Below are 16,250 nucleotides of genomic sequence, written 5' to 3' on the forward strand. Positions count from 1 at the left end.
AAGGAAAGACATTTCTAGCATTCCACGCTCATTTAAAAATAAAATATACATTTTTTCTGTGGTTCTGGGGCTATATTTGCAATGCAAACTATAATCTGGATGTAATGTGTATGCTATGTTCACTGTAAAGACCAAGTTAATTTTGCTAAACAAGAACAGTTGCCCCAAACTCTATTGCAACATGCTCAACATGCAACATTCAAAGAACCTTTTCTGGCATTGAGGAGTGAAATATTGTATATAAAGATTCAAACGATATGACTTCAATCAGGCATTCAGACTTTGAATCAGGTCTTCAAATTTGGAGGAGCACTTCCTAGATTGCCACCACATGATGTAGACCAATGACTTCATGTTCTCCCTACAGACACCTTTGAGTTCCATCCATTAAACTTAACATATTTATTTCCATCTCCAGGTGCCTAGCGCTCTTTCTTCTCTTGTGGACGACCATGCTGTGGATGAAGTGGAGGATGGTGCTGGGGTCTCTTTTTGCATGGAGACGGAGGTGGCTGCGGTCTCTCTGGTTCCTCCTGCTCTTCACTGCGGGAACTTTAATCGTCTTTCACCAGCAAGATCTGTCTGACACAGTGCAGCAGCAAGGCCCAGGTACCATTATTCTCATATACAACAAATTTATTGTATTATTGGCATGAACTGATAGACTGATTGCCATTCAGTACATAAGGCCCAAACCTCCAGAAAATCTTAATTAAAGGGGAAGACAGAAAACATACCAGAAAACATACCAGAAAACATGCCAGAAAACAAACTGTTACAGCTATTTCACTTTTTCATTAAGTTCATAGGCCTTCAGACATTATGAATAGGAGAATAATATATATTTATATAAAATCATGAAATGATCCCTGCCTCAGTTGAGCATGTTCTTAAGGCTGGGCAGAATGAAGTTAAAGCGTGCGCCTCTGAATGATAACTATAAACATAATCCTTATATTGTTGGAGGAAATGTATCTGTTATATGAATTTAAATTACTTTATTATCAGCATCGGCAGTTGGCTGTGCTCCCATTGGTGCGGTTTTGGAGATCATAGTCCCTCAAGACATTTGAATTCAGTCTTTCCAAATGCTACGGCTATACTAGAGCTTGATCTGTGGGCAGCTGTTTTTTTTTATTTGCATTTGAACTTTTGTAAACTTGTGGTTGTGTTCTTATATACTGTAAGTTAGACCATCCATTTTCCTTATGTTGTTGCATTTAATGGCTGTCCAAAATGCTTTTCTAAATACATTAGAAAAGCAGGTAGCATTTTACAGTTATGTTGTGAAAGGACTGGCAAAACATGTTACCTTAAGTGTAAATATGGTAATTATATGATGTTTACTTTTGCCATTCTACTTTTCTCTTTTAATTATGATTCATCCTAACCCTACCCAGAATAATGCCTTTCAATGAACTGGAAACATGGTTCATATTTTCTTAATAATAGAAATATTATAGTTCTGAAAATGGCATATACACAGAGGTTGTATTTGGGGTTACCAGTTCACCAAATTGTGCAGAATTGATTTGCAGACTATTTTTTAAATATTTTAAAATATTTAAAATTATTCAAAGTGACCAGTTCAGACTCATGCTAGACAGAGATCAACAAAATATTTTTTTTTACATGAACAATAAAAACACATAAACAAGCATGTCATTAATATATCGATGCACAGACTGTTTTTGTTAGTACCACTCAAAGTTATGCTGATGAAGTAGTCTTGCTCTCTCTAGACCAAACCTTTGACAAGTGTACTGCAGGAGAAGTTTGTGTCTATGGAGTAGTGTTAGAATCATGTGTCAACAGCAGCGTGAATGATTATGAATATCATAGCAGTGTGACACTCCACTGAAATAAGAGCCACTTAGCCAGAGTGCAGCCTCTCCAAATACGTAATGCTCCCTGATTGTCGAATGCTTTCAGCCGCGTGTCAGGTCGGAAAAGGCTATTTGAAACACTACACGTATGCTCATGCAAGAGGCTGTCTCCAGTGTAGTCTGTCATTTTACAATTTAGCCTTGTTAAGCTGCAATTGTCTTATTGGTAAAATGAGGGGCATCTGGCATATTTTTGAATGGTTAATCCAAATTGTGATTTTGTTTACCTGACCAGCCAGAACCGCGTGCTTTCACAAAACTTTACAATAACATTGGATCCTGTCTCCTCAATTTAAGGGGCGTGATTGACAGGCAGTTGAACTAATCAGAGAGACGCTTGCTCTGTTAGTGTCAAAAACGAACATGGCCGCTTACTCTCAAAAAAGGGGAAAAAAGGACTGAGAAACAGCATGGCTTTTTGTAGGATTAACAATCGATGCACCAAATTATTACTTATCTCAGGTAAAAGAAGTTATATATTTTGTTCTGGATGACACAAGAATTTTGAAGAGGAAATGTCTTGCTGCATTTGAGAGATACATGCATGCATTAACTGGTTGGATCGTGTTAAGTTTGGATGGAAGATTTTCACCCTCTAATACCCAGTTCAAGTTTCTTCTTTATTCGAATAGAATGTAGAAGGGACTGGCTGATCAGGAAATGATTTTGTTAGTCCCAAAGCTAGCAGGATTTAATTTAATAACCATGATGTGATGTTTTTTTTTTTAATGTTCTATTCCCAACAACTTCAAAAACACCTCCTGTGATTTGGACACCAGAATAAATGGCTGTTGTAGCTCTCCTTCCCTGCATGTATATGAGCCAAAGTGGTTGGCCAATTCAACTGTTGATGGCTGTGGGAGATACTCACCATCTGCATACTCACATTACAGAATTTTCCATATCTTTTTCTCTACAGCAACATTTCAGTTAATACAAGCATTAAAATGAAAATATATGAGACCAAAATTGTGTATTGTAAATTTTGTCCAAATTTCATCTCGTTCTTGTGGGCCTCATCTTATATGTAATTTTGTCTTGTAAGAATTATCTCTTGCTCCCCTGCATAGAAGTATGCGAATAAGTATAGTCAATGACTTTGTTCGTTCTTTGATCTCCACACAGTGACTGACCGTGCGGCACAATGAGCTTGCAGTACCTCGCCTTAAGCCCAAAAGGGTCAGTCCATAGCAAAAGCTCTAATAAAGTGGCCTTATAATACATGTCAGGTTATATCTGCCTCCCCTTCCCTTCTCCACTCTATATTCGGCTTATATCTACTGCATTTCCTATGGTGAAGATTGCTCACACCATAGGTCCAAAAACAACTGGAGTTAAACTGAGAAGATCATCTCTCACTGGTCGCTCTTAGAGGACGATGGGAGAAACAGCAGATGCTTTTAGACAGGAGCTGAGGCCTGAAGTGCTAACAGTGATGGAGATAGATGGTGTGCACAGAGCACTTTGCAGAATGGAGGTTCACCTTACTGTCAGGAGCTACAATTGTTGTCCCTGTTTTCTCTGTGTTTAGCTGTTTTTGTCAAGTATGTGGAGGTTAACTATGCAAAGTGTAAATATGTTTTGTTTTTGTTTTTTTCAAACTGCAGATGATAACATAGTTCATGTTCACATTTTGCATGGCACCAGAACTTTTCTGAAGTGGGATTTTGGATTATAATTAATCATGAGCCCATTTACCACCCTTCTCCATTTGTGAGTCTCCCTGCTGCTCACCAGGAGCAGTGCATATTACCATGTGCTGCTCAAAGGTAAAATTTGATCTCTCTGTCAGAGGGCCAGTAATCTCTTAAGCCCTGTCTGTTTGCCCAGTCTAATTTAGCTGTCTCTTAATGTAATTAAACTGTGCCTGTGACCTTAACCCACACCCTGTATTTCAATCCAAATCTACTGTGTTTGTGGAAAAAATAAATTTAATTAATGTTAGCCCCAATATGCAGTGTGCAAAGCTTTACAAAGCATGATGTGTGATCACGTAACATAGTCCCGCTCTGGTTTTACACTATTATGTGAATGTATTGATAAAATGATTCTGTACTACAGATGTGTTTATTAATTTGAATGGCCACTCCATATTTGGGTGCCTGTTCTTGTTTTTGCCTTCAGGAGTAACCTAACTTACAACCACCATCGGCAAAATGCACCATCCTAATATAAAGGTGTCAGTGCCATCTAGACCCCCCCCCCAGCTTAATCTAGACATGGTCCAAACAGCTTTAAAAGAGATTTCCTCTGGGGCAAGTGCAAGGTCACATAATGCCTCCGGTTATGCCAAGGGTACCCAGCAACATAATCTAGTTGTGTTTGTGCCATCTGATCCGCCTCATCTGTGCCCCTGTGCACCTGACCATACTGCTTTGGCTCATTTTGTGATTGTGGTTCCGGTGTGCAAAGAACACCTCCAGCTATACTTTGCATTAGTAAAAATAGATCGGCGAGATCATTTGACATCTCTAAATAATAAAGACAATTCTATAAATGGAACTCTACCAAAATCAAGCAAGGTAGAAAATATGAAAGCACTAAGACTTAGACAAAACAGAGTTTTTAAACAGAACTAGTTCATTTTAAACAGTTCACTTACCTAATGCATTCCTTGCATACTAATCATTCACAGCCATACGTTCATGTGCTGTTCACAGCTTTTGGTTTACTGTCATGGTAGAGCTAACAACAACTAATGTGCTATGGGCATGCCTCCTGTTTCACAGAGAATAATTCAATGCAGACAGCAGCAATAAAAAGCAGCATATATGCTGAAACATTCAGGAGGTTTTGCACACAGGCAAACAGCAAAGTTCTAAAAAGAATGGTGGACATGGTAGTGCAGGTGAATGACTGTGGTGCAATCTTGGAAGTGGGTAAACACTCTTTTTGAGCCAGCCCAGATGACAGGGTTAGGGCCCCGCTGAGCAGCAGAGCAGGGGTGGTCTGTGCTGCTGGTGGTAGAGGACTGCAGGTTGGCCTTTCCATAGAGCCATGCTGAGCAACATTAAAAACTCCAAAGGAAATAAATCACAACAGGCTGAAGCACCACATGGAGCAAACTCTGCGTCTGATTTGGAAAAAGTCTTTGAAGACTGTAATCAAAGATTCTGCCTCATTGATGATCACTGTACATGCAGAGCAAATAACACAGGCAGGCTCTATTCAGTTTTATGGTTGTGGTCACAAAATACATTTTACATGCTCTCTATGTATCAAATGAATTTCAATGTAATGATATACGAGCTACTAAGAACCCTGTGGTGTCTATATTCAACAATTACATTTGAAGAGAAACATTTTTGCATCAGGGGATTTTATTTTCAAAGCTCACATCAGGCATTTAAATTTGCAGACATTTTTAGATCATTCCATCAGCTACCATGTAATTATAAATTAGTTGTTGTATAGACTAAGTGTCTTTCATCTACAACGGGTTCAACCATTTCATTACCCAATCTTACACAATGTGCATTTAATTAGAGAAGTGTCTAAATGAAACAGAGCATTTATTCAATAGAAAAACTGTGCTTCAATAATAATAATAATAATAAAGTACTTCTTTACTGTGAATTAAAGTTCCATTTGTCTGATTGCCTATTCAAGCATTATACTTGAATGAAGAAGTATTTCTTTTGCACAAAGAGGTAAGCTGTTTTGTTCAAACTACACTTTTAGAGCAAAATGTATGTTAGAAGAAACCCTTTAAACCACTAAGGTAACCTTGTCTCATAACTATACAGAAGTGCATGAACCAAGATTATATTAGTTGCTCCTTCCATCATCATCTGCTACAGCCTCAAGACGTCAGTAAATACACTAACCTTTCTTTTTTGGGTGGGCCATTGTGATCAGAATATTGTGGAGGAGGTTTCATCCTTACAGACTGGAGTCATATATGGTCTATTATCAAATTGAGCTTGTGCCTATTCCATTGCAACTTTTGAATAGATATCATTGTGCACAGGAGTGGCTTCTCTGTAATCCCTCTACAAAGTGCAGCACTCCTAAAGAAGATGAAAGAAGAGTGGACCATTCACTGTCTATGTGTGTGTGTGTGTGTGTGTGTGTGTGTGTGTGTGTCGGTGTGTGTGTGAGTGCAAATAGTGACCTGAGCCAGCCACTCCTTTGCCCTCCTCCCTGTCAGAAAAGAACAAAAGATTAAGGCCTCCTGCTATAGCCCGTGATAACAAGCTGTCAACTTCTAAAATGTAATGCGCTGACTGTGACTGTGGGAGGAAGTGCTGGTGTCAGTGGAGTGGGCCAGCTGATGCTATCTCCACAGCGCTGATGGAGAGTGTCTGGGCCTGGCTGGCAGATACACAAAAGCCCCTAGTGTCTGCTCGCAAACAAGGGATGAGCTGGGGAAGCCGTATCATAACTGCTTTTCAGCATATAGTCACACATCATGATGCAAGGACAAAAACTGTGAATGGAAAATGTTAAGATACGTTGTTAATTGCTACAACAATGCAAACATATTATAGACAGTTTAAATGTTTTTTGTAGAGTAAATCCTAGGGATGCGACAAGGCAATATCTCCATTAGACGAGACATGAGATTGGGTCCTCAAGAATGAGACGTGAGAAAGATTTTGACATTTATAATAAATAATTTGCTTTCTTTTCTTCATATACAGTAACAACTATATGATTTGATGCTTTCACTATACCTCTAAAGCTTAATAATTTTTACTACACTCTGTTCAAGGTACTCCAGTTGTTACAGAATAATGCAGTTTTTCTGGCACCTCCTCCTGTACCTTTGTAGGTTAGTACTAAAGACCAAGTTTTAGTGGCCAGCCCTAACAAGTTGTTTATTCCCACTTCAAAATAACATAGAAGTGGGTATCCTAAAATGGCCATACATTAAATACAAGATTAGATTATGTAGATTTTATACCACTGTGACATAAACAGGCAACATGACACCACTGAAAAGCATTTACTCTGAACAAAATTGATGTTAAGTACCAGGCACAACAGTGTCTCCATTGCTGAAAAAGGCAAGGCTTTCTTGTATTTATTTTGATTAAGAGTTTTCTGCATTGATATACCTCTGTTTGTCTACTCCATTGTGCACTCAATACGTTGATAAATGACATTAATAAAAGCCAATAGACTGGGGATAATAAGACTTTTGTCCTGACAATGTCGACAAGAGGGTCCCCTTTGTCCACTTGCCCATCCAGGCCCTTCTGCAGCCATAGATTAAACTCTCAGTGTCGCCACCCCAAGTCCTAATGCACACTTGAGTGGACAGTGGGCCGTTATGTGGAAGCTGTCATCTGTCCTATAGAGCCACTAAATCAATCCAGCGCCAACATAATGCTGCTTCTAACCGCACTATTGTCACTGTGCTAATTGTCTGTATGTCTCATAACAGTCCCATAGCCCTTGTCAGTCCTCTGCCACCACTTTGTTTGGATCTAAAATTGTCTTTAGATTACCCAGAAGAGCTGCCAGATGGCTAATAGAGCATGCACAGCCATCTTTGATCCTATTAGCTATTGATGAAGCTATGTGTGCGTACATTTAAACAAGGAGAGTGCCTGTGACCATTAGCCAATCAAACTGTGACATTTTTTATTCTCAAACTATAATTTCTGCAATACGCATCCTTGCTCAATGCAAGGTGTTGCATTGTTTTCTGTTTCATGTGACAAAGTTAAACCGAAACAGTTTCCTACTAATAAAATAGATTATTAGGTCGATGGATTTGTCCTGACATAAGCATTATTGGTTCAGTTACCTGACCAGCTGGAACCACTCGTTTGACAAAAGGTTACAAAGACAGGTTGTTCTGGAGTTGTAACCTGTCTCCCTGATTTGAGAGAGTGCGATTGACAAGCAGATTAACCAATCAGAGAGACATAAAACACATAAAAAGGGGGGAAACAACATATAGGACTGTAGGAAGAATCAACAATGGAAGCACCAAACCCTTATTTCTCTATAGTTAAAAGAGTCATATATATTTTGTTATGAAGCAAATTTTCAATAGATGTCTTCTGCATTTGAGAGACAAGTGATACAAATTAGCAGCTGTGGTTGGATCGTCTCAAGTTTGGATGGAGAATTTTCATGCTCCATGGTCCAGTTCCAGTCCCTTCTGATTTCAAACAGAATATAGAAGGGACTGGTTGGTCAGGCAACTGGTCCACAGGTTGGTGGTGCGATTCCAGTTCCCATAAGAAATACTGTCCTTGGGCTGCCTTGCCCTGTCTATGTACACTGGCATATGAATTTGTAATGAATGGGTAAGTGCTTCCTTATGGTAAGCATGCCTTGAAGAAAGTCCCTCAAAGAAGACATATTGTATCTCAATGGGTTCCTCCAGGAAAATAAATGTGATCATTTACCATGTTTGTTCTCTTTTTAACTAGGACATGTGGAACAATCCTCTGTTGTCCCATCTACACTACAACAGTAAAATAATCAGCTCAGCTCATTTTCTCCTCCTGCACATATAGCATAAAGGACCCTCACTATTGTTTATATAACCAAACATTTTAACAATTCCAGCAAGTTTTTAGACTGTTGTTGTTATGACAAGCACTTATGATCTCAGCTGATGGCACAGACAGGGGAATTAGTCACACTGGAGCTATTTCAGGCAATTTGATTTTAGGCCAAAACCAATGGGGGACTTTTCCCTTGTGTGCTCACTGTTATTGATCTAGAAGCACCAGTCATATGATCTGATATAGATACACTTTCTTTTCTGCACAACCAACATAAGAGAGAGAAATGAATTTGACCTAGCACGATTTTTCAGTCCTTTGGAGTCACTGAGGGCTACTGATGATGCCCGCTTCAAAAATGTACTTGGGGACAATGGTTCGATAAAGCAGCAAAACAAGGCCTGATGTATTTTTCTCTTTTTGTAACTTGATTCATTTAAGTGTGATGCTATCATGCTCTGTTCCAAATTGAGAACAATGGACAATATATAACAGAGAGGAACAAAGTGTACTTACAATGGTTGACAAATAAAGAAATCTTGTCCCTGGTTATAGAAGTCAATACCCTGCCCTGTGGGGTAGAACATGTAATTCTTCTAATCCCAAACAACAAAAGAATAGCACTGATTTATTTGATTTATTTATTTGATTGTTTCTAAACATTGAAAACTCCCTCCCCTTCCACAATAATAATAATAATAATTCAGTTCGATTCGATATATTTCAAATTGATTCAATATGGTTCAATAAAAAACAAAGGCTAAATGATGGCTACTGATACTAAAGGTCTTTGTTAAATCACTTTATTGCACAAAGTTAATTGGGAACATGTCTATTTTAATCATCAAAACAGTGAAAATGTCAAATGTGCTGCATAAATGATTTTCCTTCCTCTAAACAAGCAACAAAACTGTAGTACTGTAACAAAAAATACTCTTGGTGATACATCGATAAAGTATCATCACATTAAACTATATGATATTTCAATATTTCAATATTTTTGCACTTCCATAATAATAATAATAATCATCATCATCATCATCATAATCATAATCATGGTACATTTGCTATTCTTAGTCATTAAGGTCATTATAGCAGTATTCACTTAAGTGTTGGTTTGCTGCTTTAGTATAGGAGCTACACGGGGGCTGACAGAAATGTTTCACAGTCATACTTTACACAGGCAAAGTGGGTGTCCACAATACACAAAGAAGGCTTAAACTAGCAAGAGTGGAATTTGAATCACCAACCTCCTGGTTATAGAATGGCCATACTCTGCCGCTGAAGCCATGGCTCACTTACTCTGTTGGCATTTTACTTATATTTCATTAAATAGATACCCTGAAGCAAATACTGCCATGGCCCTGCATATTAAACACATATCATATCACAATGGATTTTTCTGTGGGTTTTAATATGTCTAAAGCCACTTTTATAAACAGACTAATCTATATACAAAAGCTTAGTTAGATCACATTCATTTAAATGTTCTCATCTTAACATGCTGTCTAATGTCTCCATGTTGATTGTAGTTTTTCAGACCACCACTTGGACCACACCACAGCATCAGTGATGGTAAATAGAAGCTGCCCACATCTTATCTCAGCGGCAGAGCTTTCTTGGCTAATGGCCTCCAACAACTGTATCACTAATGTTGTCAGTGCAGATAATGGGGCCATCAATAGAAACCTCCTTTCTCAGTCGATTACAGCTGTCAGCCCATGTCCATATCTGTGACTTGCCTAATGAAAAATCACCTCCTATTAAGAGACATCTTTTCACTTGACACATACATTAACCTTTGAAATGACTAAATATTGACCCTTTTCACAAATTTCTACGTCCAGACTTTGTACTAAAGCGGCTATTTTTCTTATAGCATTCACCAATAAGAGCTTTCCCAAACAAGCTTTTAGTCCTATTTCCGCAAGTCTTTTTTCACTACGTTTTAGCCTTGGCCCACAACACACTCAAGCCATTAAATTACACCAGGACAAATTGAGCTGTTCTCCAACCCGTTCCAATTTTCTCACACGTTCTAAAAGAGTGTATTAGACATAGATCCTCTTATATTTATTTCCTGGTCTGCCATGTTTTTTTTTGAAGCATTTTTCCACCCAGTGCCATAAAATAGTGCAGCGCTTGTTTTATGAGCACAAGTGAAAGGACTTAACCCCTTATTCACTGTCCTTCAATGCTCAGCTTTACCAGTGCACCATGGAGACACTCACCCCCCGTGTATTCATTATTGATTGGACTGCATTTAGCGGACATTCCCTCATTGCGCTCAGCTCTAATGTGGGTGTTTTTGTGCAAAGAGGATTCTGAAGTATCAATACAAAAAAGAGGAAACACTTTGGAGAAATAAGCCGACTTCAATGGGTGGATTTGTGAAGCCCACTCAGAGGTAGGAGGGAGTGTTTTTTTTCCAAGGCTGTTTGCTGCACTTTATGTTGCGCAATGACAGACACAAAAAGGTGTCAATTAATTTCTTCTCTTGCTGTTTCATCTTTGCTGAATTGAGGATTAAAATTACATGTAAAAGCTGGCTAAAATCTTACAACCATGGTTTAAATCCTATTCATAAATCGCTTGTCTAATGCTGTTGCATTGTGCAAACTTATCACACCAAAAATATTTGAAAAGGCAAATCTGTTCACATCAAATATTGATTACATTAACAGGATCATAATCACTCCAACCCCCCACTCTTAAGGATCTGCACTTGTACATTCATTTTTCATGTGCTACGTAGGCTTTTAATTAGGTGTGGTGTTTATAATTAAATTAGACATATTATGCAAATTGGTATTTTTGAGCTTTTAACCTACTGTTGCCCCTTCATCAAAACAAGCTTGGACTATTTTTTCTTCATTTACGCTAAAATCCACAGATAAAACTCTGGACATCTCCTATGCAGTTTTTAAATCCATAAACCATCACTGGACTCATTATTAGCATAGTATTCCTGGGGGTGAATGCTACCTATTCCCAAAGTGAAAGCATGTTTAAAAAGGAATTAAAGCCACAAGAATGCAAAATATGTATAATACTGTGTTTCTATTTTATTTTTTGATGAAATGTAGGAATGAACTAAATGGACACCCATCTACTTATCTATATATCTATCTATCCACTATCTATTTAACAACATAACAATCTAATATTAATGTCAATAGGATAGGAAAATTTTAACGTAATGTTGGTTTGATAGAGAACTTAAGAAATATACGAAAGATTAAGATTTCACCTAAGAAATTAAAATTCTGTGGACAGAACTGAATCCGGACAGAAGTTCTTAAGAATGATTATGTTTTGCCATGGATCCAAGTAGTTTGAAGAAGTTTGAGTGGTTGGTGATGGAACCTACCTTGACAAATTAGAAAATAAGAAAACATCTCAAGTTTCTTATTTACAGCCTTAAAGAGTTATTTTTGTTCAGAGTTCTTCAAATCCAACAATTTTCTTAATTGACAAACTGCTAGGACAATGTGAGGCCAGAGCTGACAAACATATCTGTTTGAGTGTGTCCGTAATGGCACAGCTGACCCCTAAATGGCAACTCTATCAATTCAGTGTCAGTGTGTGTCCCAACAGAGAGAGCAGGGAAGTGAGGCAGCATTAATTATGAGCCTTCAAGCTCCCAGGGACAGTTAATCTTTGTCTTTTTGCTCTGCAGACATTTGGATCTGCCACTAAGAATGGAACCAGGTCACAGCACTTGACCCTTAACTAAGAATAAGGATTCCACTCACGCCCCTGGAAGAAGTCATTTTGCCTTTGCACACACAATCACACACAGTGCCCTAAGACCTTATCATTAGTAGTCAAACACATTACAGAGAAATCAACAAACTGTTATTTTAAGCAACAAAGTTATACTTACATGAAATACAAGCTAAAATACAGAGATCAGAGCAAGCCTCTCTGACCAGGTTTAGTCAGGTCAGTACAAAATGGGTGTGGCTGATTTACATAATATTCTTGTGTTAAACAGTAGTATTTTATTTCACTTCAGCTTTGAAGGCCCGCCATCTAACTTTTAATACATAAAAGCATGCTTTATTTTTAATAATAACAATAATTATGCATGAGTCTTATAGCGCTTTTCCAGACACTCAAATTCGCTTTACAATTTGGTGCATTATTCATTCATTCCACACTTGGTGGTGATGGTAAGCTACCATTGTAGCTACAGCTGCCTTTTAAATGCGCTCGTACTCTAAGCGGACATGTATCTCTAAAAACACTAAAACTCATAGTATAGTCAACAATAGCTAAAATAAATTTTTTATTTTTTTTTACATGTCATACATGCAAGAAGATTAATTTTCAATATACGATAGAGAAATATCATAAGATATAAAAACGTGTCAGTCTTGTTTTTGTATTTTTATTGCTTTGGGATGGTTCATGTTTTGTGTCCTGGCAAACATCAAAACACAACCAGAGAATGAACGGAATGTAAGCTAATTACACCCTCTACAAATGTCAGGATGATGGTGACAGCTCTGCCAGTTGTTGCTTGTGGAATTAAATGCGTTAAAAATATTCTCTGATTTTGCTTGGTTTTCCGTACCTAAGTCATCAGTTAGTCATTGTCCCTAAAATAGACAGGATAGTGGAGGTATCATTACCCAGGTGGAAAGATTTGATTGATTCTTACAGATGATCCAAGCAACAAAGCACCACAGAACAAAAAACACAAAAAGACTCGGTGAGGGAACACTTTGACAGAATTGGGGCATTGCCTCCATTATACCTTTTCTTTGCCCTTTTTGTGTGTTAATGTCTTTGAAACAAGACAGGTTTCTCTGCAATGAAAACAATGATGAGAATAAATAGGCACAGCCCATGTACAGTCCAGCAATTCACTTGAGACTTGGCCTTGTGAGTGCTTGCATACATTGTCTGTGGGCTGACAGCCAGTCGAGGACACACGGCTAGCATTAGGGCTTAAGCTGCAGTGCAGTATGCAGGGTCACACACACACAGGTGGGGCAGACTCCAAGAAGCCTTTTCCCAGCTGCTTATTCTTTTAATTCTCTAAATGCTTTTCCACTGGTTCTATTCCCATTCACGCCCTGTTTGCCTTTCATCTGATCTTCACCGTGCACTCAATCTTTTGCTTTGACAACACGCCGCGCCTCCAGACATTGAATAGCGCTCTCTGGAGAATATGCCACCTAGCAGACGGGCAGAGAAAAGGAAAAAACACTGGCTTTAAAGCAGTTCTAAAGATTAATGAGACTCACGTTGTTGGTGTCACTTTTGGGCCATGGTTGTGTGAGGATGAGCCTGGCATTGCAGAGGGAACAGACCTGCTCTGTCTCCAGATCTGAAGCTTTCTTATCTTTGAAATACATCTCTAAACATTTGCTTCAATCCATGGTTCATCTTTAGCACACTACAGCAAACAGTGAGTAAGCTGATGACCTTGTAAAACAGTGCCGTCATTGTCCATCTACTTCCAAAGTGCTTTACTGTGGGCCGGCAGTTATTGTTCAGCTTTTAAATACATCCGCTCCATCACTGTCTAAACAAACCACAAATTGATTTTTCATGTTGTTAGCATAGAGATGTTAATATATATTATCGCGTGTGGATGCAGGCTCAGGGGAGTTGGGCCTATTCACACATTGTTCTCTGTAGAATTGCCTCATAGACATATGATAAATTGCTATTGAAGCCTTTGTCTTTGCATGCTTTATTTAAAACTAGCACAAAGAGAATGATCCCACCGTAAGCAAAACTGTGATGTATGGTAAAATACCAGCAGTGGTGGTAGTAGAAATTCACCATGAAAAAATAAAGTAATATAGAACATATGGTTTCTATTTACCAAACTGTAAATAAAATGCCTGTGTTACATATTACTGTAAAATACACATTTGTAATTTCAGACATTTTTTACAAAACATGTAGGATTTCCAACTTTAAATCCCATCACAGAAACACAGCAAAAGTGAAAGATGAAAATAATTTACAAAAATATTTTGAATACAGTACAACAAAACAACAGTGCAAAACAATGTAAACAGTTAGCAAATATCTTGGATTGAATTTAATAGTTTTTATCTAGTATATGTATAGGTACATGTATAGACTGTATTCATGACTTGAATGCATTAAACTCACCAGTTTTCTGTGGGGTTTGTGTAGTGCAACTGGTGTAAAAGGGGCTTTTTTTCAGTGGAACACCTGTCTTGTCTTGTAGTCTGTGCCACTCTCTTCACCACAAGGATTATTAGCACATCCAAATTTGAAAAGCTGATGAGAAAGGCTTGACTGTTTACACACTGTTTAATGGGAAGGACAATGGCCTCCTTTAATACAGGTGATGGCCACCAAATGAAATATGCAGCAGCATCCCTTTTCCAGCAAAACAGCCTTGAAGATGTTACAGAGTCATTATGATGATCCACTGCTGCCTACTGTTAAAAATGAGTCTGAACTCACCATATTATACCAGAATATAAGGTTAGCACGCATTAACTTGTTACTTAGAATCTGTTAAAATCAAAGAATAAATCAAGATCAAGCAAAACAACTTTTACCTAGAAGTCAACTGTGTTTTGAATGGGCATAAGATCTTCACCACCTACCGCGTTGCCATTAACAACCATTTGACAAATAAGCACAGTTTTAGACACGGTAATTACATTGTACCTCTGATAATAGGATAAGTGCTCCGCGTGATTTGACTCATTAAACAATCATAACATAATAAACATTTAAATTTGTTATTTAATGTTTCCATGCATGTGCCATCTACAGGAAAGGCGACATGGTAATCTCACTGTATGATTCTTGTTCCAGACTGGTGCGTAAGCTACGTGTGATGTCCTAAGAAAAGTCGAAGGTGACATATGCCAAATCTACTTAGATGAGTTTCTTTTTTTAACATGTTATAACGGTGTTCCCTAATTAGACTTTTGTTTAAATCCATGAATGTTCGAATAATCCTGTGCTGGCCTGCATTTGAGGCTTTCATGAATCACCTGCTCATATTCCAAGTGATTCATGGGGATTCAAAACATGTCTCTAACAATTTTTTTTTTTTTATTCAAAGCTCTCATTCTACAGTAAAATATGTCTGTTGCTATTATTGAGCACATTTCCATTAATATTGCAGTTTTCAATAGTTATAGTTTAATACTAAATGCTTAAAAAACATGACATATCTTCTTCAAAAACATTTCACATAGAGCTCATATCATGACACTGTTTGTTCTTGGCACAGTATGAAGCAGTGAGGGACATTCATTTAAGAATGCTCGAAAATTCCCATGTTGCCCTTCAAATTGGGTTTCCTCTTTTGCCTCATATGTTCTTTTATTTCACAGCGCATTCACTGTCCACCTGGAGACTTTAGGAGCAGGTTGATATTAAGTCCACAATTGGATACAAGGAACTGTCCTGATCCTGTGCCTTAGTTCCACAGTGATTCTCCCCTTGGTGTGGCTTGTGTCATTTGGGTCAGCTCAGGGGCGTTACTGGGGTCATTGGATTCAGTATGGTCACCTTTAATTACTTCGCTCATTAACACATGGCTTCAGACACTGCACTGGTTGTCTGGACAAAGTGTAGTGCTCCTCTAAGAACACGGCTCAATTGATTGGACTCACTGTTGTTATGGTTGTTAACACTGGGGAAGTGAAACGTCTAGAATATAAGAAGATTTTACAATAATTTTTTTTTTAAATGTAATAAAATGCAATAAAAAATGTAGTTTAGCTATAGTTTAGACCAATTTTCTTCTATTCTTAGGTTATTTAGGTTCGTTAATGATACTCAGCTTGAAAGCATTAGTCCATTCGAAGCTCTGTTACTCAAGTCTCTTGGGCTACATTCAGACTACGGGGCTTATTGCTCAATTCAGATTTTTTGTAATCTC

General features: G+C 38.0%; 1 protein-coding gene across 1 annotated transcript in view; it reads left to right on the forward strand.

The window, feature by feature from the left end:
- Positions 1-452: 452 nt before the first annotated feature.
- Positions 453-16,250, forward strand: part of LOC110175351 (carbohydrate sulfotransferase 8) — a 102,853-nt gene continuing 87,055 nt past the window's right edge. The window contains 1 exon segment of the mRNA XM_055154844.1: positions 453-609. Coding sequence (XP_055010819.1) covers positions 453-609 — 157 coding nt within the window.

This window comes from Boleophthalmus pectinirostris, unplaced genomic scaffold (assembly GCF_026225935.1).
Source record: "Boleophthalmus pectinirostris isolate CB_2022bp ecotype Guang Dong unplaced genomic scaffold, ASM2622593v1 HiC_scaffold_19, whole genome shotgun sequence".
NCBI lineage: Eukaryota > Metazoa > Chordata > Actinopteri > Gobiiformes > Gobiidae > Boleophthalmus > Boleophthalmus pectinirostris.